The following is a 26,829-nucleotide window of genomic DNA, read 5'->3' as shown; positions in this document are numbered from 1 at the left end:
CTGGGACAGGAGATCACACACTGTATTATTATTACTGAGAGACAGGCTCACTGTCTGTTCCTCAGGCTGGGACAGGAGATCACACACTGTATTATTATTATTGAGAGACAGGCTCACTGTCTGTTCCTCAGGCTGGGACAGGAGATCACACACTGTAGTATTATTATTGAGAGACAGGCTCACTGTCTGTTCCTCAGGCTGGGATGGGAGATCACACACTGTATTATTATTATTGAGAGACAGGCTCACTGTCTGTTCCTCAGGCTGGGACAGGAGATCACACACTGTATTATTATTATTGGGAGACAGGCTCACTGTTCCTCATGCTGGGACAGGAGATCACACACTGTATTATTATTATTGAGAGACAGGCTCACTGTCTGTTCCTCAGACTGGGACAGGAGATCACACACTGTATTATTATTATTGAGAGACAGGCTCACTGTCTGTTCCTCAGGCTGGGACAGGAGATCACACACTATTATTATTATTGAGAGACAGGCTCACTGTCTGTTCCTCAGGCTGGGACAGGAGATCACACACTGTATTATTATTATTGAGAGACAGGCTCACTGTCTGTTCCTCAGGCTGGGACAGGAGATCACACACTGTATTATTATTATTGAGAGACGGGCTCACTGTCTGTTCCTCAGGCTGGGACAGGAGATCACACACTGTATTATTATTATTGAGAGACAAGCTCACTGTCTGTTCCTCAGGCTGGGACAGGAGATCACACACTGTATTATTATTATTGAGAGACGGGCTCACTGTCTGTTCCTCAGGCTGGGACAGGAGATCACACACTGTATTATTATTACTGAGAGACAGGCTCACTGTCTGTTCCTCAGGCTGGGACAGGAGATCACACACTGTATTATTATTATTGAGAGACAAGCTCACTGTCTGTTCCTCAGGCTGGGACAGGAGATCACACACTGTATTATTATTATTGAGAGACGGGCTCACTGTCTGTTCCTCAGGCTGGGACAGGAGATCACACACTGTATTATTATTACTGAGAGACAGGCTCACTGTCTGTTCCTCAGGCTGGGACAGGAGATCACACACTGTATTATTATTATTGAGAGTCAGGCTCACTGTCTGTTCCTCAGGCTGGGACAGGAGATCACACACTGTATTATTATTATTGAGAGACAGGCTCACTGTCTGTTCCTCAGGCTGGGACAGGAGATCACACACTGTATTATTGTTATTGAGAGACGGGCTCACTGTCTGTTCCTCAGGCTGGGACAGATCACACACTGTATTATTATTATTGAGAGACAGGCTCACTGTCTGTTCCTCAGGCTGGGACAGGAGATCACACACTGTATTATTATTATCGAGAGACAGGCTCACTGTCTGTTCCTCAGGCTGGGACAGGAGATCACACACTGTATTATTATTATTGGGAGACAGGCTCACTGTTCCTCATGCTGGGACAGGAGATCACACACTGTATTATTATTATTGAGAGACAGGCTCACTGTCTGTTCCTCAGACTGGGACAGGAGATCACACACTGTATTATTATTATTGAGAGACAGGCTCACTGTCTGTTCCTCAGGCTGGGACAGGAGATCACACACTGTATTATTATTACTGAGAGACAGGCTCACTGTCTGTTCCTCAGGCTGGGACAGGAGATCACACACTGTATTATTATTATTGAGAGACAGGCTCACTGTCTGTTCCTCAGGCTGGGACAGGAGATCACACACTGTAGTATTATTATTGAGAGACAGGCTCACTGTCTGTTCCTCAGGCTGGGATGGGAGATCACACACTGTATTATTATTATTGAGAGACAGGCTCACTGTCTGTTCCTCAGGCTGGGACAGGAGATCACACACTGTATTATTATTATTGGGAGACAGGCTCACTGTTCCTCAGGCTGGGACAGGAGATCACACACTGTATTATTATTATTGAGAGACAGGCTCACTGTCTGTTCCTCAGACTGGGACAGGAGATCACACACTGTATTATTATTATTGAGAGACAAGCTCACTGTCTGTTCCTCAGGCTGGGACAGGAGATCACACACTGTATTATTATTATTGAGAGACAAGCTCACTGTCTGTTCCTCAGGCTGGGACAGGAGATCACACACTGTATTATTATTATTGAGAGACGGGCTCACTGTCTGTTCCTCAGGCTGGGACAGGAGATCACACACTGTATTATTATTACTGAGAGACAGGCTCACTGTCTGTTCCTCAGGCTGGGACAGGAGATCACACACTGTATTATTATTATTGAGAGACAAGCTCACTGTCTGTTCCTCAGGCTGGGACAGGAGATCACACACTGTATTATTATTATTGAGAGACGGGCTCACTGTCTGTTCCTCAGGCTGGGACAGGAGATCACACACTGTATTATTATTACTGAGAGACAGGCTCACTGTCTGTTCCTCAGGCTGGGACAGGAGATCACACACTGTATTATTATTATTGAGAGTCAGGCTCACTGTCTGTTCCTCAGGCTGGGACAGGAGATCACACACTGTATTATTATTATTGAGAGACAGGCTCACTGTCTGTTCCTCAGGCTGGGACAGGAGATCACACACTGTATTATTATTATTGAGAGACGGGCTCACTGTCTGTTCCTCAGGCTGGGACAGATCACACACTGTATTATTATTATTGAGAGACAGGCTCACTGTCTGTTCCTCAGGCTGGGACAGGAGATCACACACTGTATTATTATTATCGAGAGACAGGCTCACTGTCTGTTCCTCAGGCTGGGACAGGAGATCACACACTGTATTATTATTATTGGGAGACAGGCTCACTGTTCCTCATGCTGGGACAGGAGATCACACACTGTATTATTATTATTGAGAGACAGGCTCACTGTCTGTTCCTCAGACTGGGACAGGAGATCACACACTGTATTATTATTATTGAGAGACAGGCTCACTGTCTGTTCCTCAGGCTGGGACAGGAGATCACACACTGTATTATTATTACTGAGAGACAGGCTCACTGTCTGTTCCTCAGGCTGGGACAGGAGATCACACACTGTATTATTATTATTGAGAGACAGGCTCACTGTCTGTTCCTCAGGCTGGGACAGGAGATCACACACTGTAGTATTATTATTGAGAGACAGGCTCACTGTCTGTTCCTCAGGCTGGGATGGGAGATCACACACTGTATTATTATTATTGAGAGACAGGCTCACTGTCTGTTCCTCAGGCTGGGACAGGAGATCACACACTGTATTATTATTATTGGGAGACAGGCTCACTGTTCCTCAGGCTGGGACAGGAGATCACACACTGTATTATTATTATTGAGAGACAGGCTCACTGTCTGTTCCTCAGACTGGGACAGGAGATCACACACTGTATTATTATTATTGAGAGACAGGCTCACTGTCTGTTCCTCAGGCTGGGACAGGAGATCACACACTGTATTATTATTATTGAGAGACAGGCCCACTGTCTGTTCCTCAGGCTGGGACAGGAGATCACACACTGTATTATTATTATTGAGAGACAGGCTCACTGTCTGTTCCTCAGGCTGGGACAGGAGATCACACACTGTATTATTATTATTGAGAGACAGGCTCACTGTCTGTTCCTCAGGCTGGGACAGGAGATCACACACTGTATTATTATTATTGAGAGACGGGCTCACTGTCTGTTCCTCAGGCTGGGACAGGAGATCACACACTATTATTATTATTGAGAGACAGGCTCACTGTCTGTTCCTCAGGCTGGGACAGGAGATCACACACTGTATTATTATTGAGAGACAGGCTCACTGTCTGTTCCTCAGGCTGGGACAGGAGATCACACACTGTATTATTATTATTGAGAGACGGGCTCACTGTCTGTTCCTCAGGCTGGGACAGGAGATCACACACTGTATTATTATTATTGAGAGACAGGCTCACTGTCTGTTCCTCAGGCTGGGACAGGAGATCACACACTGTATTATTATTACTGAGAGACAGGCTCACTGTTCCTCAGGCTGGGACAGGAGATCACACACTGTATTATTATTATTGAGAGACAGGCTCACTGTCTGTTCCTCAGGCTGGGACAGGAGATCACACACTGTATTATTATTATTGAGAGACAGGCTCACTGTCTGTTCCTCAGGCTGGGACAGGAGATCACACACTATTATTATTATTGAGAGACAGGCTCACTGTCTGTTCCTCAGGCTGGGACAGGAGATCACACACTGTATTATTATTATTGAGAGACAGGCTCACTGTCTGTTCCTCAGGCTGGGACAGGAGATCACACACTGTATTATTATTACTGAGAGACAGGCTCACTGTCTGTTCCTTAGGCTGGGACAGGAGATCACACACTGTATTATTATTATTGAGAGACAGGCTCACTGTCTGTTCCTCAGGCTGGACAGGAGATCACACACTGTATTATTATTATTGAGAGACAGGCTCACTGTCTGTTCCTCGGGCTGGGACAGGAGATCACACACTGTATTATTATTATTGAGAGACAGGCTCACTGTCTGTTCCTCAGGCTGGGACAGGAGATCACACACTGTATTATTATTATTGAGAGACAGGCTCACTGTCTGTTCCTCAGGCTGGGACAGGAGATCACACACTGTATTATTATTATTGAGAGACAGGCTCACTGTCTGTTCCTCAGGCTGGGACAGGAGATCACACACTGTATTATTATTATTGAGAGACGGGCTCACTGTCTGTTCCTCAGGCTGGGACAGGAGATCACACACTGTATTATTATTATTGAGAGACAGGCTCACTGTCTGTTCCTCAGGCTGGGACAGGAGATCACACACTGTATTATTATTATTGAGAGACAGGCTCACTGTCTGTTCCTCAGGCTGGGACAGGAGATCACACACTGTATTATTATTACTGAGAGACAGGCTCACTGTCTGTTCCTCAGGCTGGGACAGGAGATCACACACTGTATTATTATTATTGAGAGACAGGCTCACTGTCTGTTCCTCAGACTGGGACAGGAGATCACACACTGTATTATTATTATTGAGAGACAGGCTCACTGTCTGTTCCTCAGGCTGGGACAGGAGATCACACACTATTATTATTATTGAGAGACAGGCTCACTGTCTGTTCCTCAGGCTGGGACAGGAGATCACACACTGTATTATTATTATTGAGAGACAGGCTCACTGTCTGTTCCTCAGGCTGGGACAGGAGATCACACACTGTATTATTATTATTGAGAGACGGGCTCACTGTCTGTTCCTCAGGCTGGGACAGGAGATCACACACTGTATTATTATTATTGAGAGACAAGCTCACTGTCTGTTCCTCAGGCTGGGACAGGAGATCACACACTGTATTATTATTATTGAGAGACGGGCTCACTGTCTGTTCCTCAGGCTGGGACAGGAGATCACACACTGTATTATTATTACTGAGAGACAGGCTCACTGTCTGTTCCTCAGGCTGGGACAGGAGATCACACACTGTATTATTATTATTGAGAGTCAGGCTCACTGTCTGTTCCTCAGGCTGGGACAGGAGATCACACACTGTATTATTATTATTGAGAGACAGGCTCACTGTCTGTTCCTCAGGCTGGGACAGGAGATCACACACTGTATTATTATTATTGAGAGACGGGCTCACTGTCTGTTCCTCAGGCTGGGACAGATCACACACTGTATTATTATTATTGAGAGACAGGCTCACTGTCTGTTCCTCAGGCTGGGACAGGAGATCACACACTGTATTATTATTATCGAGAGACAGGCTCACTGTCTGTTCCTCAGGCTGGGACAGGAGATCACACACTGTATTATTATTATTGGGAGACAGGCTCACTGTTCCTCATGCTGGGACAGGAGATCACACACTGTATTATTATTATTGAGAGACAGGCTCACTGTCTGTTCCTCAGACTGGGACAGGAGATCACACACTGTATTATTATTATTGAGAGACAGGCTCACTGTCTGTTCCTCAGGCTGGGACAGGAGATCACACACTGTATTATTATTACTGAGAGACAGGCTCACTGTCTGTTCCTCAGGCTGGGACAGGAGATCACACACTGTAGTATTATTATTGAGAGACAGGCTCACTGTCTGTTCCTCAGGCTGGGATGGGAGATCACACACTGTATTATTATTATTGAGAGACAGGCTCACTGTCTGTTCCTCAGGCTGGGACAGGAGATCACACACTGTATTATTATTATTGGGAGACAGGCTCACTGTTCCTCAGGCTGGGACAGGAGATCACACACTGTATTATTATTATTGAGAGACAGGCTCACTGTCTGTTCCTCAGGCTGGGACAGGAGATCACACACTGTATTATTATTATTGGGAGACAGGCTCACTGTTCCTCAGGCTGGGACAGGAGATCACACACTGTATTATTATTATTGAGAGACAGGCTCACTGTCTGTTCCTCAGACTGGGACAGGAGATCACACACTGTATTATTATTATTGAGAGACAGGCTCACTGTCTGTTCCTCAGGCTGGGACAGGAGATCACACACTATTATTATTATTGAGAGACAGGCTCACTGTCTGTTCCTCAGGCTGGGACAGGAGATCACACACTGTATTATTATTGAGAGACAGGCTCACTGTCTGTTCCTCAGGCTGGGACAGGAGATCACACACTGTATTATTATTATTGAGAGACGGGCTCACTGTCTGTTCCTCAGGCTGGGACAGGAGATCACACACTGTATTATTATTATTGAGAGACAGGCTCACTGTCTGTTCCTCAGGCTGGGACAGGAGATCACACACTGTATTATTATTACTGAGAGACAGGCTCACTGTTCCTCAGGCTGGGACAGGAGATCACACACTGTATTATTATTATTGAGAGACAGGCTCACTGTCTGTTCCTCAGGCTGGGACAGGAGATCACACACTGTATTATTATTATTGAGAGACAGGCTCACTGTCTGTTCCTCAGGCTGGGACAGGAGATCACACACTATTATTATTATTGAGAGACAGGCTCACTGTCTGTTCCTCAGGCTGGGACAGGAGATCACACACTGTATTATTATTATTGAGAGACAGGCTCACTGTCTGTTCCTCAGGCTGGGACAGGAGATCACACACTGTATTATTATTACTGAGAGACAGGCTCACTGTCTGTTCCTTAGGCTGGGACAGGAGATCACACACTGTATTATTATTATTGAGAGACAGGCTCACTGTCTGTTCCTCAGGCTGGACAGGAGATCACACACTGTATTATTATTATTGAGAGACAGGCTCACTGTCTGTTCCTCGGGCTGGGACAGGAGATCACACACTGTATTATTATTATTGAGAGACAGGCTCACTGTCTGTTCCTCAGGCTGGGACAGGAGATCACACACTGTATTATTATTATTGAGAGACAGGCTCACTGTCTGTTCCTCAGGCTGGGACAGGAGATCACACACTGTATTATTATTATTGAGAGACAGGCTCACTGTCTGTTCCTCAGGCTGGGACAGGAGATCACACACTGTATTATTATTATTGAGAGACGGGCTCACTGTCTGTTCCTCAGGCTGGGACAGGAGATCACACACTGTATTATTATTATTGAGAGACAGGCTCACTGTCTGTTCCTCAGGCTGGGACAGGAGATCACACACTGTATTATTATTATTGAGAGACAGGCTCACTGTCTGTTCCTCAGGCTGGGACAGGAGATCACACACTGTATTATTATTATTGAGAGACAGGCTCACTGTCTGTTCCTCAGGCTGGGACAGGAGATCACACACTGTATTATTATTACTGAGAGACAGGCTCACTGTCTGTTCCTCAGGCTGGGACAGGAGATCACACACTGTAGTATTATTACTGAGAGACGGGCTCACTGTCACCTTGCTTCTTTCTCGAGATGAGCGTTGTAGGGCCTCACCATACACCTCGCAGGTGTTGGTCAGACGCTGGCGTGTCGCGGGGTGTCTGTGATCTCAGAGGTGCCGGGAGAGGAGGTGTGGATCTGGCGCTGTCTGTCCGAACAGGCGGAGCGTTACCGGGAAGGAGTTCCCCCCCCACGCTCACGCAGGACGGTGGCGGGACACCCCGCTGCTCTCTCTGAGGGACGGAGGCGCTGCGGCAGGGGCTGTCTGCTGCAGGTTCTGTAATCGGAGCCGGCAGAGAGGGCTGACCCGCCGCCGGGAGCGCGGAGCTCGGACACTAGGTGCCGTGGGCCGAGACCCACATGAATGTTGAAGAGGCTCAGGGCCGCTTCCCCCGGTGCTGAATTTTGTTTTATGCAGAAGGACGGCTCTCCCTGATGGTTTTATAATTGTTATTTTCAGGGAGGGTGTGGAAAAGGATTAGAGATGATAACGCGCACATCAGGAATCTTTGTAAGCCCCGTGTCAGCGCCCTCCTGGTTTCTCTCCGTGGAATGCAGTGCTGGACAACTCCTGAGAGATATTATAACACAAGTCAGGGGAAAGATGTTGTTTAAAATCGTTCGTCAGTTTTCTCCAGTTAAGATGGCACTTCCTAAATTTAAACACAGGTTTGCAGAGTTTTGTTCGTAGGCATTTCAAGGTGTTTTTGGGATTTAAGGATTTTGATATTTTGTTGTAATAAGAATTTTTTTTTTGGGGGGGAAAGCATTTATTTATAGCCAGTTGGTAATTCTGGGTAAAGCTAACATTTATTCATTAAAATGGTCCAATAATATTTTCTTTTTAGTCTTTTTTTTTAGTATTGGAGTTTAAACGTTTATTTTAAATGTTGTAAAAACGTGAAAAATGCAAAAGCAAGTGAACATTTGTTATATGTAAAAAATAACGTGGCTTTATAATTTGCTTCATTATCTCTGGCGGTTAGTGTTTTCTGATTGTGTCTTTTTTCGCTTGTATTTGTGTAAATTCTTTACACGTTTAATAGAAACATATTTCAAAACAATGTCGGCGCAACTCCTCCCCTTCCGCTCCTCGGGCACGGCCGTGGGGGCCCGGGAGCGCGCCCGCTAGCAGCGGAGGGGGCGTGGTTTCCGGCCCTGCGTGCGCGCCCCCGCCCGCGGCGCGGCGTGGGTTCCGGGGTCGCGCCTGTCCGACATGTCGCAGCAGTCGGAGATGCGGCGGTTCGTGTCGCAGGAGCTCAGGCGCGCTGCCGACCTCAGGTACCGCCGGGCTCGGAGCGGCCGTGGGGCTGCAGGGAGGGGGAGGGGGAGGGGGACACGGGGGGGCCAGCCTCCGGAAACCCACGCAGCACACGTGGGAGCCGGAAGCAGCTGAGCGCGGGGCAGCATCACTGGCCGCGAGCCGTGGCGGGAAATTCCTGCAGGTGTTTGATTCACCTGCCGCAGGTGAACCGGAGCTGCTGTTAGTACTAATACTGCTACTATACTATACTGTACTTACTGTCACTTTAGTACTCATACCGCTTCTGTTACTACTAATACTGCTACTATACTACACTTACTGCTGCTGCTACTACTAATACTGCTACTATACTACACTGTACTTACTGCCACTTTAGTATTCATACCGCTACTGTTACTACTAATACTGCTACTATACTACACTTACTGCTGCTGCTACTACTAATACTGCTACTATACTACACTTACTGTCACTGTTACTACTAATACCGCTGCAGTATTACACTTACTGTCACTGTTACTACTAATACCACTGCTGTACTACACTTACTGCTGCTGTTACTACTAATACTGCTACCATACTTCACTTAGCATCATTGTTACTACTAATACTGCTACTATACTACACTTACTGTCACTGTTACTACTAATACCGCTGCAGTATTACACTTACTGTCACTGTTACTACTAATACCACTGCTGTACTACACTTACTGCTGCTGTTACTACTAATACTGCTACCATACTTCACTTAGCATCATTGTTACTACTAATACTGCTACTATACTACACTTACTGTCACTGTTACTACTAATACTGCTACCGTACTACACTTACTGTCACTGTTACTACTAATACCACTGCTGTACTACACTTACTGCTGCTGTTACTACTAATACTGCTACTGTATTACACTTACTGCTGCTGTTACTACTAATACTGCTACTGCACTACACGTCAGTTCTGACACTACAGTCCTGCTGTCACTGCAGACACCGGTCCGGTTCTGACTGGCCCGACCCGGCCCTCCGCCTGTGTGTTTCTGTAGCAGCCTGACCCAGGCCATCGTGCGGGAGCGCTACCTGAGGCACTGCGGCCGCGATCAGCTCAGCAAGGAGGAGAGACAGCTGCTCAAGTGCGTTGTGGAGGAGGAGTTGGTGAAGATGCAGGTGAGAGCATGACGGCGTGTCTAATCGTACCTGTCTCCCTCTCCTGTAGTGTGTCTCTCTCTCAGGACCAGTACTCCAGCAGTGTGTGTGTGTGTGTCTCTCTCTCAGGACCAGTACTCCAGCAGTGTGTGTGTGTCTCTCTCTCAGGACCAGTACTCCAGCAGTGTGTGTGTGTCTCTCTCAGGACCAGTACTCCAGCAGTGTGTGTGTGTCTCTCTCAGGACCAGTACTCCAGCAGTGTGTGTGTGTCTCTCTCTCAGGACCAGTACTCCAGCAGTGTGTGTGTGTGTCTCTCTCTCAGGACCAGTACTCCAGCAGTGTGTGTGTGTGTCCCTCTCAGGACCAGTACTCCAACAGTGTGTGTGTGTGTCTCTCTCAGGACCAGTACTCCAGCAGTGTGTGTGTGTCTCTCTCTCAGGACCAGTACTCCAGCAGTGTGTGTGTGTGTCTCTCTCAGGACCAGTACTCCAGCAGTGTGTGTGTGTCTCTCTCTCAGGACCAGTACTCCAGCAGTGTGTGTGTGTGTGTCTCTCTCAGGACCAGTACTCCAGCAGTGTGTGTGTGTCTCTCTCAGGACCAGTACTCCAACAGTGTGTGTGTGTGTGTGTCTCTCTCAGGACCAGTACTCCAGCAGTGTGTGTGTGTCTCTCTCTCAGGACCAGTACTCCAGCAGTGTGTGTGTGTGTGTCTCTCTCAGGACCAGTACTCCAGCAGTGTGTGTGTGTGTCTCTCTCAGGACCAGTACTCCAGCAGTGTGTGTGTGTCTCTCTCTCAGGACCAGTACTCCAGCAGTGTGTGTGTGTGTCTCTCTCAGGACCAGTACTCCAGCAGTGTGTGTGTGTCTCTCTCTCAGGACCAGTACTCCAGCAGTGTGTGTGTGTGTGTCTCTCTCAGGACCAGTACTCCAGCAGTGTGTGTGTGTGTCCCTCTCAGGACCAGTACTCCAGCAGTGTGTGTGTGTCTCTCTCTCAGGACCAGTACTCCAGCAGTGTGTGTGTGTCTCTCTCTCAGGACCAGTACTCCAGCAGTGTGTGTGTGTGTGTGTGTGTGTGTGTGTGTGTGTGTGTGTGTCTCTCTCTCAGGACCAGTACTCCAGCAGTGTGTGTGTGTGTGTCTCTCTCAGGACCAGTACTCCAGCAGTGTGTGTGTGTGTGTGTGTGTCTCTCTCAGGACCAGTACTCTAGCAGTGTGTGTGTCTCTCTCTCAGGACCAGTACTCCAGCAGTGTGTGTGTGTGTGTCTCTCTCAGGACCAGTACTCCAGCAGTGTGTGTGTGTCTCTCTCAGGACCAGTACTCCAGCAGTGTGTGTGTCTCTCTCTCAGGACCAGTACTCCAGCAGTGTGTGTGTGTCTCTCTCAGGACCAGTACTCCAGCAGTGTGTGTGTGTCTCTCTCTCAGGACCAGTACTCCAGCAGTGTGTGTGTGTGTGTCTCTCTCAGGACCAGTACTCCAGCAGTGTGTGTGTGTCTCTCTCAGGACCAGTACTCCAGCAGTGTGTGTGTCTCTCTCTCAGGACCAGTACTCCAGCAGTGTGTGTGTGTCTCTCTCAGGACCAGTACTCCAGCAGTGTGTGTGTGTCTCTCTCTCAGGACCAGTACTCCAGCAGTGTGTGTGTGTGAGTCTCTCTCAGGACCAGTACTCCAGCAGTGTGTGTGTGTCTCTCTCAGGACCAGTACTCCAGCAGTGTGTGTGTGTGTGTGTGTGTGTGTGTGTGTGTGTCTCTCTCAGGACCAGTACTCCAGCAGTGTGTGTGTGTGTGTGTGTGTGTCTCTCTCAGGACCAGTACTCCAGCAGTGTGTGTGTGTGTCTCTCTCAGGACCAGTACTCCAGCAGTGTGTGTGTGTGTGTGTGTGTGTGTGTGTGTGTGTGTCTCTCTCTCAGGACCAGTACTCCAGCAGTGTGTGTGTCTCTCTCTCAGGACCAGTACTCCAGCAGTGTGTGTGTGTGTGTCTCTCTCAGGACCAGTACTCCAGCAGTGTGTGTGTGTGTGTGTGTCTCTCTCAGGACCAGTACTCTAGCAGTGTGTGTGTCTCTCTCTCAGGACCAGTACTCCAGCAGTGTGTGTGTGTGTCTCTCTCAGGACCAGTACTCCAGCAGTGTGTGTGTGTGTGTCTCTCTCAGGACCAGTACTCTAGCAGTGTGTGTGTCTCTCTCTCTGGACCAGTACTCCAGCAGTGTGTGTGTGTCTCTCTCAGGACCAGTACTCCAGCAGTGTGTGTGTGTGTCTCTCTCAGGACCAGTACTCCAGCAGTGTGTGTGTGTGTCTCTCTCAGGACCAGTACTCCAGCAGTGTGTGTGTGTCTCTCTCTCAGGACCAGTACTCCAGCAGTGTGTGTGTGTGTGTCTCTCTCAGGACCAGTACTCCAGCAGTGTGTGTGTGTCTCTCTCAGGACCAGTACTCCAGCAGTGTGTGTGTGTCTCTCTCAGGACCAGTACTCCAGCAGTGTGTGTGTGTGTCCCTCTCAGGACCAGTACTCCAGCAGTGTGTGTGTCTCTCTCTCAGGACCAGTACTCCAGCAGTGTGTGTGTGTGTCTCTCTCAGGACCAGTACTCCAGCAGTGTGTGTGTGTGTCTCTCTCAGGACCAGTACTCCAGCAGTGTGTGTGTGTGTCTCTCTCAGGACCAGTACTCCAGCAGTGTGTGTGTGTCTCTCTCTCAGGACCAGTACTCCAGCAGTGTGTGTGTGTCTCTCTCTCAGGACCAGTACTCCAGCAGTGTGTGTGTGTGTCTCTCTCAGGACCAGTACTCCAGCAGTGTGTGTGTGTGTCTCTCTCTCTCAGGACCAGTACTCCAGCAGTGTGTGTGTGTGTCCCTCTCAGGACCAGTACTCCAGCAGTGTGTGTGTCTCTCTCTCAGGACCAGTACTCCAGCAGTGTGTGTGTGTGTCTCTCTCAGGACCAGTACTCCAGCAGTGTGTGTGTGTGTCTCTCTCAGGACCAGTACTCCAGCAGTGTGTGTGTGTCTCTCTCTCAGGACCAGTACTCCAGCAGTGTGTGTGTGTGTGTCTCTCTCAGGACCAGTACTCCAGCAGTGTGTGTGTGTCTCTCTCAGGACCAGTACTCCAGCAGTGTGTGTGTGTCTCTCTCAGGACCAGTACTCCAGCAGTGTGTGTGTGTGTCCCTCTCAGGACCAGTACTCCAGCAGTGTGTGTGTCTCTCTCTCAGGACCAGTACTCCAGCAGTGTGTGTGTGTGTCTCTCTCAGGACCAGTACTCCAGCAGTGTGTGTGTGTGTCTCTCTCAGGACCAGTACTCCAGCAGTGTGTGTGTGTCTCTCTCTCAGGACCAGTACTCCAGCAGTGTGTGTGTCTCTCTCTCAGGACCAGTACTCCAGCAGTGTGTGTGTGTCTCTCTCTCAGGACCAGTACTCCAGCAGTGTGTGTGTGTCTCTCTCTCAGGACCAGTACTCCAGCAGTGTGTATGTGTGTCTCTCTCTCAGGACCAGTACTCCAGCAGTGTGTGTGTGTGTCCCTCTCAGGACCAGTACTCCAGCAGTGTGTGTGTCTCTCTCTCAGGACCAGTACTCCAGCAGTGTGTGTGTGTGTCTCTCTCAGGACCAGTACTCCAGCAGTGTGTGTGTGTGTCTCTCTCAGGACCAGTACTCCAGCAGTGTGTGTGTGTGTGTGTCTCTCTCAGGACCAGTACTCCAGCAGTGTGTGTGTCTCTCTCAGGACCAGTACTCCAGCAGTGTGTGTGTGTGTCTCTCTCTGGACCAGTACTCCAGCAGTGTGTGTGTGTCTCTCTCAGGACCAGTACTCCAGCAGTGTGTGTGTGTGTCTCTCTCAGGACCAGTACTCCAGCAGTGTGTGTGTGTCTCTCTCTCAGGACCAGTACTCCAGCAGTGTGTGTGTGTCTCTCTCTCAGGACCAGTACTCCAGCAGTGTGTGTGTGTCTCTCTCTCAGGACCAGTACTCCAGCAGTGTGTGTGTGTGTGTCTCTCTCAGGACCAGTACTCCAGCAGTGTGTGTGTGTGTGTGTCTCTCTCAGGACCAGTACTCCAGCAGTGTGTGTGTGTGTCTCTCTCAGGACCAGTACTCCAGCAGTGTGTGTGTGTCTCTCTCTCAGGACCAGTACTCCAGCAGTGTGTGTGTGTGTGTGTCTCTCTCAGGACCAGTACTCCAGCAGTGTGTGTGTGTGTGTGTGTCTCTCTCAGGACCAGTACTCCAGCAGTGTGTGTGTGTGTCTCTCTCAGGACCAGTACTCCAGCAGTGTGTGTGTGTCTCTCTCTCAGGACCAGTACTCCAGCAGTGTGTGTGTGTCTCTCTCTCAGGACCAGTACTCCAGCAGTGTGTGTGTGTGTCTCTCTCAGGACCAGTACTCCAGCAGTGTGTGTGTCTCTCTCTCAGGACCAGTACTCCAGCAGTGTGTGTGTGTCTCTCTCTCAGGACCAGTACTCCAGCAGTGTGTGTGTGTCTCTCTCTCAGGACCAGTACTCCAGCAGTGTGTGTGTGTCTCTCTCTCAGGACCAGTACTCCAGCAGTGTGTGTGTGTCTCTCTCTCAGGACCAGTACTCCAGCAGTGTGTGTGTGTGTCTCTCTCTCAGGACCAGTACTCCAGCAGTGTGTGTGTGTCTCTCTCTCAGGACCAGTACTCCAGCAGTGTGTGTGTGTCTCTCTCTCAGGACCAGTACTCCAGCAGTGTGTGTGTGTCTCTCTCTCAGGACCAGTACTCCAGCAGTGTGTGTGTGTGTGTCTCTCTCAGGACCAGTACTCCAGCAGTGTGTGTGTGTCTCTCTCTCAGGACCAGTACTCCAGCAGTGTGTGTGTGTGTCTCTCTCAGGACCAGTACTCCAGCAGTGTGTGTGTGTCTCTCTCTCAGGACCAGTACTCCAGCAGTGTGTGTGTGTCTCTCTCTCAGGACCAGTACTCCAGCAGTGTGTGTGTGTCTCTCTCTCAGGACCAGTACTCCAGCAGTGTGTGTGTGTGTGTCTCTCTCAGGACCAGTACTCCAGCAGTGTGTGTGTGTCTCTCTCTCAGGACCAGTACTCCAGCAGTGTGTGTGTGTGTCTCTCTCAGGACCAGTACTCCAGCAGTGTGTGTGTGTCTCTCTCTCAGGACCAGTACTCCAGCAGTGTGTGTGTGTGTGTCTCTCTCAGGACCAGTACTCCAGCAGTGTGTGTGTGTGTGTGTCTCTCTCAGGACCAGTACTCCAGCAGTGTGTGTGTGTGTCTCTCTCAGGACCAGTACTCCAGCAGTGTGTGTGTGTCTCTCTCTCAGGACCAGTACTCCAGCAGTGTGTGTGTGTGTGTCTCTCTCAGGACCAGTACTCCAGCAGTGTGTGTGTGTGTGTGTCTCTCTCAGGACCAGTACTCCAACAGTGTGTGTGTGTGTCTCTCTCAGGACCAGTACTCCAGCAGTGTGTGTGTGTGTCTCTCAGGACCAGTACTCCAGCAGTGTGTGTGTGTGTCTCTCTCAGGACCAGTACTCCAGCAGTGTGTGTGTCTCTCTCTCAGGACCAGTACTCCAGCAGTGTGTGTGTGTCTCTCTCAGGACCAGTACTCCAGCAGTGTGTGTGTGTGAGTCTCTCTCAGGACCAGTACTCCAGCAGTGTGTGTGTGTCTCTCTCAGGACCAGTACTCCAGCAGTGTGTGTGTGTGTGTGTGTGTGTGTGTGTGTGTGTGTGTCTCTCTCTCTCAGGACCAGTACTCCAGCAGTGTGTGTGTGTCTCTCTCAGGACCAGTACTCCAGCAGTGTGTGTGTGTGTGTCTCTCTCAGGACCAGTACTCCAGCAGTGTGTGTGTCTCTCTCTCAGGACCAGTACTCCAGCAGTGTGTGTGTCTCTCTCTCAGGACCAGTACTCCAGCAGTGTGTGTGTGTGTGTGTCTCTCTCAGGACCAGTACTCCAGCAGTGTGTGTGTCTCTCTCAGGACCAGTACTCCAGCAGTGTGTGTGTGTCTCTCTCTCAGGACCAGTACTCCAGCAGTGTGTGTGTGTGTCTCTCTCTCAGGACCAGTACTCCAGCAGTGTGTGTGTGTCTCTCTCTCAGGACCAGTACTCCAGCAGTGTGTGTGTGTGTGTGTGTGTCTCTCTCAGGACCAGTACTCCAGCAGTGTGTGTGTGTGTGTCTCTCTCAGGACCAGTACTCCAGCAGTGTGTGTGTGTGTCTCTCTCAGGACCAGTACTCCAGCAGTGTGTATGTGTGTCTCTCTCAGGACCAGTACTCCAGCAGTGTGTGTGTGTCTCTCTCTCAGGACCAGTACTCGAGCAGTGTGTGTGTGTGTCTCTCTCAGGACCAGTACTCCAGCAGTGTGTGTGTGTCTCTCTCTCAGGACCAGTACTCCAGCAGTGTGTGTGTGTGTCTCTCTCAGGACCAGTACTCCAGCAGTGTGTGTGTGTCTCTCTCTCAGGACCAGTACTCCAGCAGTGTGTGTGTGTGTGTCTCTCTCAGGACCAGTACTCCAGCAGTGTGTGTGTGTCTCTCTCAGGACCAGTACTCCAGCAGTGTGTGTGTGTGTGTGTGTGTGTGTGTCTCTCTCAGGACCAGTACTCCAGCAGTGTGTGTGTCTCTCTCTCAGGACCAGTACTCCAGCAGTGTGTGTGTGTCTCTCTCAGGACCAGTACTCCAGCAGTGTGTGTGTGTGTGTCTCTCTCAGGACCAGTACTCCAGCAGTGTGTGTGTGTGTGTGTGTGTGTCTCTCTCTCAGGACCAGTACTCCAGCAGTGTGTGTGTGTCTCTCTCTCAGGACCAGTACTCCAGCAGTGTGTGTGTGTGTCTCTCTCTCAGGACCAGTACTCCAGCAGTGTGTCTGTGTGTCTCTCTCTCAGGACCAGTACTCCAGCAGTGTGTGTGTGTGTGTCTCTCTCAGGACCAGTACTCTAGCAGTGTGTGTGTATCTCTCTGGACCAGTACTTCAGCAGTGTGTGTGTGTCTCTCTCTCAGGACCAGTACTCCAGCAGTGTGTGTGTGTCTCTCTCAGGACCAGTACTCCAGCAGTGTGTGTGTCTCTCTCTCTCAGGACCAGTACTCCAGCAGTGTGTGTGTGTCTCTCTCTCAGGACCAGTACTCCAGCAGTGTGTGTGTGTGTGTCTCTCTCAGGACCAGTACTCCAGCAGTGTGTGTGTGTCTCTCTCAGGACCAGTACTCCAACAGTGTGTGTGTGTGTCTCTCTCAGGACCAGTACTCCAGCAGTGTGTGTGTGTCTCTCTCTCAGGACCAGTACTCCAGCAGTGTGTGTGTGTGTCTCTCTCAGGACCAGTACTCCAGCAGTGTGTGTGTGTCTCTCTCTCAGGACCAGTACTCCAGCAGTGTGTGTGTGTGTCTCTCTCTCAGGACCAGTACTCCAGCAGTGTGTGTGTGTCTCTCTCTCAGGACCAGTACTCCAGCAGTGTGTGTGTGTCTCTCTCTCAGGACCAGTACTCCAGCAGTGTGTGTGTGTGTCTCTCTCAGGACCAGTACTCCAGCAGTGTGTGTGTGTGTGTGTCTCTCTCAGGACCAGTACTCCAGCAGTGTGTGTGTGTGTCTCTCTCAGGACCAGTACTCCAGCAGTGTGTATGTGTGTCTCTCTCAGGACCAGTACTCCAGCAGTGTGTGTGTGTCTCTCTCTCAGGACCAGTACTCCAGCAGTGTGTGTGTGTGTCTCTCTCAGGACCAGTACTCCAGCAGTGTGTGTGTCTCTCTCTCAGGACCAGTACTCCAGCAGTGTGTGTGTGTCTCTCTCTCAGGACCAGTACTCCAGCAGTGTGTGTGTGTGTCTCTCTCTCAGGACCAGTACTCCAGCAGTGTGTGTGTGTGTGTCTCTCTCAGGACCAGTACTCCAGCAGTGTGTGTGTGTGTGTGTGTGTCTCTCTCAGGACCAGTACTCTAGCAGTGTGTGTGTGTCTCTCTCAGGACCAGTACTCCAGCAGTGTGTGTGTGTCTCTCTCAGGACCAGTACTCCAGCAGTGTGTGTGTGTGTCTCTCTCAGGACCAGTACTCCAGCAGTGTGTGTGTGTGTCTCTCTCAGGACCAGTACTCCAGCAGTGTGTGTGTGTCTCTCTCTCAGGACCAGTACTCCAGCAGTGTGTGTGTGTCTCTCTCTCAGGACCAGTACTCCAGCAGTGTGTGTGTGTGTGTCTCTCTCTCAGGACCAGTACTCCAGCAGTGTGTGTGTGTGTGTCTCTCTCTCAGGACCAGTACTCCAGCAGTGTGTGTGTGTCTCTCTCTCAGGACCAGTACTCCAGCAGTGTGTGTGTGTGTGTCTCTCTCAGGACCAGTACTCCAGCAGTGTGTGTGTGTGTCTCTCTCAGGACCAGTACTCCAGCAGTGTGTGTGTGTGTCTCTCTCAGGACCAGTACTCCAGCAGTGTGTGTGTGTCTCTCTCTCAGGACCAGTACTCCAGCAGTGTGTGTGTGTGTCTCTCTCAGGACCAGTACTCCAGCAGTGTGTGTGTGTGTCTCTCTCAGGACCAGTACTCCAGCAGTGTGTGTGTGTGTCTCTCTCAGGACCAGTACTCCAGGAGTGTGTGTGTGTGTGTCTCTCTCAGGACCAGTACTCCAGGAGTGTGTGTGTGTGTGTCTCTCTCAGGACCAGTACTCCAGCAGTGTGTGTGTGTGTCTCTCTCAGGACCAGTACTCCAGCAGTGTGTGTGTGTATCTCTCTGGACCAGTACTCCAGCAGTGTGTGTGTGTCTCTCTCAGGACCAGTACTCCAGCAGTGTGTATGTGTGTCTCTCTCAGGACCAGTACTCCAGCAGTGTGTATGTGTGTCTCTCTCAGGACCAGTACTCCAGCAGTGTGTGTGTGTGTCTCTCTCAGGACCAGTACTCCAGCAGTGTGTGTGTGTCTCTCTCTCAGGACCAGTACTCCAGCAGTGTGTGTGTGTGTGTCTCTCTCAGGACCAGTACTCCAGCAGTGATGATGAGCCCCTTGTGAAGAAGATCAGGGCCAAACGCAAGAGGGAGGAGGGTGAGGAAGAGGAGCAGACGAACAAGAGGCCTCGCAGTGTCCACTCTCACCCGGGTCAGTCTGCCTGTCTGTCAGCACACTGTCTGTCTCTCTCTCCCTGTCTGACAGTCTTCAGCACACTGTCTCTCTCTCCCTGTCTTGACAGTCTTCAGCACACTGTCTCTCTCTCTCTCTCTGCCTGTGTGTCTGACAGTCTTCAGCACACTGTCTCTCTCTCTCTCCCTCCCTCCCTGTCTTGACAGTCTTCAGCACACTGTCTCTCTCTCCCTGTCTTGACAGTCTTCAGCACACTGTCTCTCTCTCTCTCTCTGCCTGTGTGTCTGACAGTCTTCAGCACACTGTTTGTCTCTCTGCCTGTGTGTCTGACAGTCTTCAGCACACTGTCTGTCTCTCTGCTGTCTCTCTCTCTGTCTGACAGTCTTCAGCACACTGTCTCTCTCTCTTTCCCTGTCTGACAGTCTTCAGCACACTGTCTGTCTCTCTGCCTGTGTGTCTGACAGTCTTCAGCACAGTCTGTCTCTCTACTGTCTCTCTCTCTGTCTGACAGTCTTCAGCATACTGTCTGTCTCTCTGCCTGTGTGTCTGAGTCTTCAGCACACTGTCTGTCTCTCTGCCTGTGTGTCTGACAGTCTTCAGCACACTGTCTGTCTCTCTCTCTGTCTGACAGTCTTCAGCACACTGTCTCTCTCTCTCTCCCTGTCTGACAGTTTTCAGCACACTGTCTGTCTCTCTGCCTGTGTGTCTGACAGTCTTCAGCACAGTCTCTCTCTGCTGTCTCTCTCTCTGTCTGACAGTCTTCAGCACACTGTCTGTCTCTCTGCCTGTGTGTCTGACAGTCTTCAGCACAGTCTGTCTCTCTGCTGTCTCTCTCTCTGTCTGACAGTCTTCAGCACACTGTCTGTCTCTCTGCCTGTGTGTCTGACAGTCTTCAGCACAGTCTGTCTCTCTACTGTCTCTCTGTCTGACAGTCTTCAGCACACTGTCTCTCTCTCTCTCCCTGTCTGACAGTTTTCAGCACACTGTCTGTCTCTCTGCCTGTGTGTCTGACAGTCTTCAGCACAGTCTCTCTCTGCTGTCTCTCTCTCTGTCTGACAGTCTTCAGCACACTGTCTGTCTCTCTGCCTGTGTGTCTGACAGTCTTCAGCACAGTCTGTCTCTCTGCTGTCTCTCTCTCTGTCTGACAGTCTTCAGCACACTGTCTGTCTCTCTGCCTGTGTGTCTGACAGTCTTCAGCACAGTCTGTCTCTCTGCTGTCTCTCTCTCTGTCTGACAGTCTTCAGCACACTGTCTGTCTCTCTGCCTGTGTGTCTGACAGTCTTCAGCACACTGTCTGTCTCTCTGCTGTCTCTCTCTCTGTCTGACAGTCTTCAGCACACTGTCTCTCTCTCTGCCTGTCTGTCTTCCTGCTCTCATGCCTGGAGTCTCCCTGTCTGTGTGCAGAGTCCCCGGACTCTGGGATCGACCGAGCTGGGAAAGGAGACAGCGAGGGGGAGAGAGACCGTGACGAGGAAGAGGAGGACGAGGAGGACGAGGATGGCGGAGCTCCAGAGGCGGAGGAGAGCAGCCCGGAGAGAGAGGGGGGCAGGGCGAGGAAGACCCAGGCACCCCTGGACTCGGACAGCAAATCGGAGAGCGAGACAGAGACGGAGAAGAGCAGAGAGACAGGAAACGCAGAGAAGAGTGAAGGAGAAGGTAAGTGAGAGAGAGGGGTTAATACAGTGAGCCCATCTCTCAATAATAATAATACAGTGTGTGATCTCCTGTCCCAGCCTGAGGAACAGACAGTGAGCCTGTCTCTCAATAATAATAATACAGTGTGTGATCTCCTGTCCCAGCCTGAGGAACAGACAGTGAGCCTGTCTCTCGATAATAATAATACAGTGTGTGATCTCCTGTCCCAGCCTGAGGAACAGACAGTGAGCCTGTCTCTCAATAATAATAATACAGTGTGTGATCTCCTGTCCCAGCCTGAGGAACAGACAGTGAGCCTGTCTCTCAATAATAATAATACAGTGTGTGATCTCCTGTCCCAGCCTGAGGAACAGTTAGCCTGTCTCTCAATAATAATAATACAGTGTGTGATCTCCTGTCCCAGCCTGAGGAACAGACAGGGAGCCTGTCTCTCAATAATAATAATACAGTGTGTGATCTCCTGTCCCAGCCTGAGGAACAGACAGTGAGCCTGTCTCTCAATAATAATAATACAGTGTGTGATCTCCTGTCCCAGCCTGAGGAACAGACAGTGAGCCTGTCTCTCGATAATAATAATACAGTGTGTGATCTCCTGTCCCAGCCTGAGGAACAGACAGTGAGCCCGTCTCTCAATAATAATAATACAGTGTGTGATCTCCTGTCCCAGCCTGAGGAACAGACAGTGAGCCCGTCTCTCAATAATAATAATACAGTGTGTGATCTCCTGTCCCAGCCTGAGGAACAGACAGCGAGCCTGTCTCTCAATAATAATAATAATAATAATACAGTGTGTGATCTCCTGTCCCAGCCTGAGGAACAGACAGTGAGCCTGTCTCACAATAATAATAATACAGTGTGTGATCTCCTGTCCCAGCCTGAGGAACAGACAGCGAGCCTGTCTCTCAATAATAATAATAATAATAATAATAATACAGTGTGTGATCTCCTGTCCCAGCCTGAGGAACAGACAGTGAGCCTGTCTCTCAATAATAATAATACAGTGTGTGATCTCCTGTCCCAGCCTGAGGAACAGACAGTGAGCCTGTCTCTCAATAATAATAATACAGTGCGTGATCTCCTGTCCCAGCCTGAGGAACAGACAGTGAGCTTGTCTCTCAATAATAATAATACAGTGTGTGATCTCCTGTCCCAGCCTGAGGAACAGACAGTGAGCCTGTCTCTCAATAATAATAATACAGTGTGTGATCTCCTGTCCCAGCCTGAGGAACAGACAGTGAGCCCGTCTCTCAATAATAATAATACAGTGTGTGATCTCCTGTCCCAGCCTGAGGAACAGACAGTGAGTCTGTCTCTCAATAATAATAATACAGTGTGTGATCTCCTGTCCCAGCCTGAGGAACAGACAGTGAGCCTGTCTCTCAATAATAATAATACAGTGTGTGATCTCCTGTCCCAGCCTGAGGAACAGACAGTGAGCCTGTCTCTCAGTAATAATACTACAGTGTGTGATCTCCTGTCCCAGCCTGAGGAACAGACAGTGAGCCTGTCTCTCAATAATAATAATACAGTGTGTGATCTCCTGTCCCAGCTTGAGGAACAGTGAGCCTGTCTCTCAATAATAATAATACAGTGTGTGATCTCCTGTCCCAGCCTGAGGAACAGACAGTGAGCCTGTCTCTCAATAATAATAATACAGTGTGTGATCTCCTGTCCCAGCCTGAGGAACAGACAGTGAGCCTGTCTCTCAATAATAATAATACAGTGTGTGATCTCCTGTCCCAGCCTGAGGAACAGACAGTGAGCCTGTCTCTCAATAATAATAATACAGTGTGTGATCTCCTGTCCCAGCCTGAGGAACAGACAGTGAGCCTGTCTCTCAATAATAATAATACAGTGTGTGATCTCCTGTCCCAGCCTGAGGAACAGACAGTGAGCCTGTCTCTCAATAATAATAATACAGTGTGTGATCTCCCGTCCCAGCCTGAGGAACAGACAGTGAGCCTGTCTCTCAATAATAATAATACAGTGTGTGATCTCCTGTCCCAGCCTGAGGAACAGACAGTGAGCCTGTCTCTCAATAATAATAATACAGTGTGTGATCTCCTGTCCCAGCTTGAGGAACAGTGAGCCTGTTTCTCAATAATAATAATACAGTGTGTGATCTCCTGTCCCAGCCTGAGGAACAGACAGTGAGCCTGTCTCTCAATAATAATAGTACAGTGTGTGATCTCCTGTCCCAGCCTGAGGAACAGTGAGCCTGTCTCTCAATAATAATAATACAGTGTGTGATCTCCTGTCCCAGCTTGAGGAACAGTGAGCCTGTTTCTCAATAATAATAATACAGTGTGTGATCTCCTGTCCCAGCCTGAGGAACAGACAGTGAGCCTGTCTCTCAGTAATAATAATACAGTGTGTGATCTCCTGTCCCAGCCTGAGGAACAGACAGTGAGTCCGTCTCTCAATAATAATAATACAGTGTGTGATCTCCTGTCCCAGCCTGAGGAACAGACAGTGAGCCTGTCTCTCAATAATAATAATACAGTGTGTGATCTCCTGTCCCAGCCTGAGGAACAGACAGTGAGCCTGTCTCTCAATAATAATAATAGTGTGTGATCTCCTGTCCCAGCCTGTCTCTAATGTCTCTGTGTGTTGAGTGTGAGAGTCCTGTGGTGTGGCTGTAGATGTGCAGTGCAGCTGTGGTGGCGCTGAGTTTCAGGGGTCTCGCTGTCTGTGTGCCCAGAGCCCCAGCTCCAGCCCCAGGACGGCTCAGACTCGGACTCGGACTCTTCCTCCCGGCCCTCCCTGGACGACGATGAGGAGCGAGGGGGCAGGAGGACGGCGCAGGCGGGCAGCGGGCGAGCGAGGGACAGGGGGGTGAGCGTCCGGGGGTCCGGGATGACCTTGTGGGGTGATGCCATCTGAACTGGGGAGGACAGAAGCAGGGAGAGAGATTTAGTTTAAAAGATTCGTGTTCTACATCTCTCTATATCACTCTCTCCCTCTCTCCCTCCTCTCTCCCCTCTCCCCTCTCTCTCTCCCTCTCTCTCTCTCCCTCCACTCTCCCACTCTCCCACTCTCCCTCTCTCCCTCTCTCCCACTCTCCCTCTCTCTCCCTCTCTCTCCCTCCCACTCTCCCACTCTCCCTCTCTCTCCCTCCCACTCTCCCACTCTCCCTCTCTTCTCTCTCTTCTCTCTCCTCCCCTCTCTCTCTCCCCTCTCTCTCCCACTCTCTCTCTCCCCTCTCTCTCTCCCCTCTCCCTCCCCTCTCTCTCCCTCTCTCTCCCACTCTCCCTCCTCTCTCCCTCTCTCTCTCCCTCTCCCTCCCTCCCTCCCACTCTCCCTCTCTCTCTTCTCTCTCCCTCCCCTCTCTCCTCTCCTCTCTCTCTCCTCTCTCTCTCTCCTGTCCATCACCCCCTCTCTCCTCTCTCTCCCCTCTCTCTCTCCTGTCCATCACCCCCTCTCTCCTCTCTCTCCCCCTCTCTCCTCTCCTCTCTCTCTCTCCCCTCTCTCTCCCCCCCTCTCCCCTCTCTCTCCTGTCTCTCTCTCTCTCCTCTCTCCTCTCTCCCCTCTCTCTCTCCCCTCTCTCTCTCCTCTCTCCTCTCTCCTCTCTCTCTCTCCCCTCTCTCTCTCCTCTCTCTCCCCTCTCTCTCTCCTCTCTCTCTCTCCTTTCTCTCTCTCCTCTCTCTCCTCTCTCTCCCCTCTCAGTTCAAGGTGCTTTATTAGCATGACCGATGGGTACAATCAGTGTTGCCAAAGCAGATGAAAGTAATTTGCTAATAATACTCTCTCCTCCCCCAGACTGAGGAGCACAAGTCCATCTCCCGGCTGAAGCGATACGTCGCCCTCTGTGGCGTGAGGAGGAACTACAAGAGGCTTTTCGAGGGCTGCAAGTCTGTGAGGTCAAAGGTCAACGTACTGAGGCAGCAGCTGGAAGACCTGGGTGTCAAAGGTCAGATACCCTGAGTGCAGTGTTCATGTCCTGGAGTGTCCAGTCAGTGTGTGTGTATTAACCCCTCTCTCTCTCAGTGCAGTGTTAATGTACTGGAGTGTCCAGTCAGTGTGTGTGTATTAACCCCTCTCTCTCTCAGTGCAGTGTTAATGTGCTGGAGTGTCCAGTCAGTGTGTCTGTATTAACCCCTCTCTCTCTCAGTGCAGTGTTAATGTACTGGAGTGTCCAGTCAGTGTGTGTGTATTAACCCCTCTCTCTCTCAGTGCAGTGTTAATGTACTGGAGTGTCCAGTCAGTGTGTCTGTATTAACCCCTCTCTCTCTCTCAGTGCAGTGTTAATGTACTGGAGTGTCCAGTCAGTGTGTCTGTATTAACCCCTCTCTCTCTCTCAGTGCAGTGTTAATGTACTGGAGTGTCCAGTCAGTGTGTCTGTATTAACCCCTCTCTCTCTCAGTGCAGTGTTAATGTCCTGGAGTGTCCAGTCAGTGTGTCTGTATTAACCCCTCTCTCTCTCTCAGTGCAGTGTTAATGTACTGGAGTGTCCAGTCAGTGTGTCTGTATTAACCCCTCTCTCTCTCAGTGCAGTGTTAATGTACTGGAGTGTCCAGTCAGTGTGTCTGTATTAACCCCTCTCTCTCTCAGTGCAGTGTTCATGTACTGGAGTGTACAGTCAGTGTGTCTGTATGAACCCCTCTCTCTCTCAGTGCAGTGTTAATGTACTGGAGTGTCCAGTCAGTGTGTATGAAGCCCTCTCTCTCTCCGTAGGGAACCCCAGTATTGAGAAGTGTAAGAGGGCTCGTGTGAGGAGAGAACGTGCCCAGGAGCTGGCCGAGCTGGACCTCAGTAACATCATCGAGACGCAGGGTACTGACCAGACCGCGAGCCGGACGACGGTGTGACACCCCCCCTCCTGTCAGTCCCCGTGGTAACGTGTCCCTCTGTGTTTCAGGGCGCCCCCGGCGGCGGGCGGCGAGCGCGTGGGACCCCTGTCCGTCGGGGTCGGCTGCAGGCGGGCCGTTCCAGCGCAGCGTGGAGTCGGACTCGGACAGCGGGGGGCCGGGGCGCGGGGGGCCGCGGGGCAGGGGCGCGGACTGGTCCAACCTGAGGGGGGTCATCAGCGATGACGCCGACAGCGACTGACCCCGGACACCCCACTCTCGACTGGCCACGCCCCCTGCCTCTGGACCGGACACCCCCCTCTGCTGGGACACGCCCCCTGCCTCTGGACCGGACACCCCACTCTCGACTGGCCACGCCCCCTGCCTCTGGACCGGACACCCCCTCTTCTGGGACACGCCCCCTGCCTCTGGACTGGACACCCCCTCTTCTGGGACACGCCCCCTGCCTCTGGACTTTCCTGTGACACAGTACCCTACTTCCTAGGCCTGTATGTCTGTATTTTTCCTTTTTCTAGACACGCCCCGCCCCCCTCCCTGCCCTGGCCAGGACACGCCCCCTCCCCGGGCAGGGACACGCCCCCTCTGCAGGGACATGCCCCCTCTGCCTGGACACGCCCCCTCCCCGGGCAGGGACATGCCCCCTCTGCCTGGACACGCCCCCTCCCTGGGCCAGGGCACGTCCCCTCTGCCTGGACACGCCCCCTCCCTGGGCCAGGGCACGTCCCCTCTGCCTGGACACGCCCCCTCCCTGGGCAGGGACATGCCCCCTCTGCCTGGACACGCCCCCTCCCTGGGCAGGGACATGCCGCTCTGCCTGGACACGCCCCCTCCCTGGGCCAGGGCACGTCCCCTCTGCCTGGACACGTCCCCTCCCCAAGCCAGGCTGCACAGTGGGGCTGTGGGGTCAGTGGAGTCCAGGAGCTCTTTTCCCTTGTCTGTGTGTCAGTGTTGAGTTTGAGAGGTATTTTTATAAAGTCATTTTTCTGTGTATATCCATGAATTTATTTCAAATAAAGATCTTTTTCAGTGGCTCTGTTTAACTTTACCCCTACTCTTACTGACAGTTTCAGGACACCCCTACTCTTACCGACAGTGTCCTGGGATCTGTACCGACCAGCGGACTGGACACCCCTACTCTTACCGACAGTGTCCTGGGGTCTGTACCGACCAGCGGACTGGACACCCCTACTC

At 50.8% G+C, this 26,829-nt stretch overlaps 1 protein-coding gene across 2 annotated transcripts; it reads left to right on the top strand.

Annotated features, from left to right (window-relative positions):
- Positions 1-8,968: 8,968 nt before the first annotated feature.
- On the top strand, positions 8,969-26,667 carry hirip3 (HIRA interacting protein 3). 2 transcript variants are annotated; one of them, XM_088915910.1, is made up of 8 exons: positions 8,969-9,107; positions 10,138-10,258; positions 19,069-19,192; positions 20,579-20,830; positions 23,532-23,665; positions 24,590-24,740; positions 25,505-25,603; positions 25,689-26,667. In XM_088915910.1, the coding sequence occupies exons 1-8, from the start codon at positions 9,043-9,045 to the stop codon at positions 25,877-25,879; spliced, it is 1,137 nt and encodes a 378-aa protein (XP_088772036.1). In that variant the 5' UTR covers positions 8,969-9,042; the 3' UTR covers positions 25,880-26,667. The 2 variants fall into 2 exon arrangements, with proteins under 2 accessions (XP_088772036.1, XP_088772037.1); XM_088915911.1 differs by having other exon boundaries at positions 9,057-9,293.
- The last annotated feature ends 162 nt before the right edge of the window (positions 26,668-26,829 follow it).

The sequence above is a fragment of the Atractosteus spatula genome, chromosome 5 (assembly GCF_055471065.1).
Source record: "Atractosteus spatula isolate fAtrSpa1 chromosome 5, fAtrSpa1.hap1, whole genome shotgun sequence".
Taxonomy (NCBI): Eukaryota; Metazoa; Chordata; class Actinopteri; order Semionotiformes; family Lepisosteidae; genus Atractosteus; species Atractosteus spatula.
This window is presented reverse-complemented; position numbering and strand designations above follow the sequence as displayed.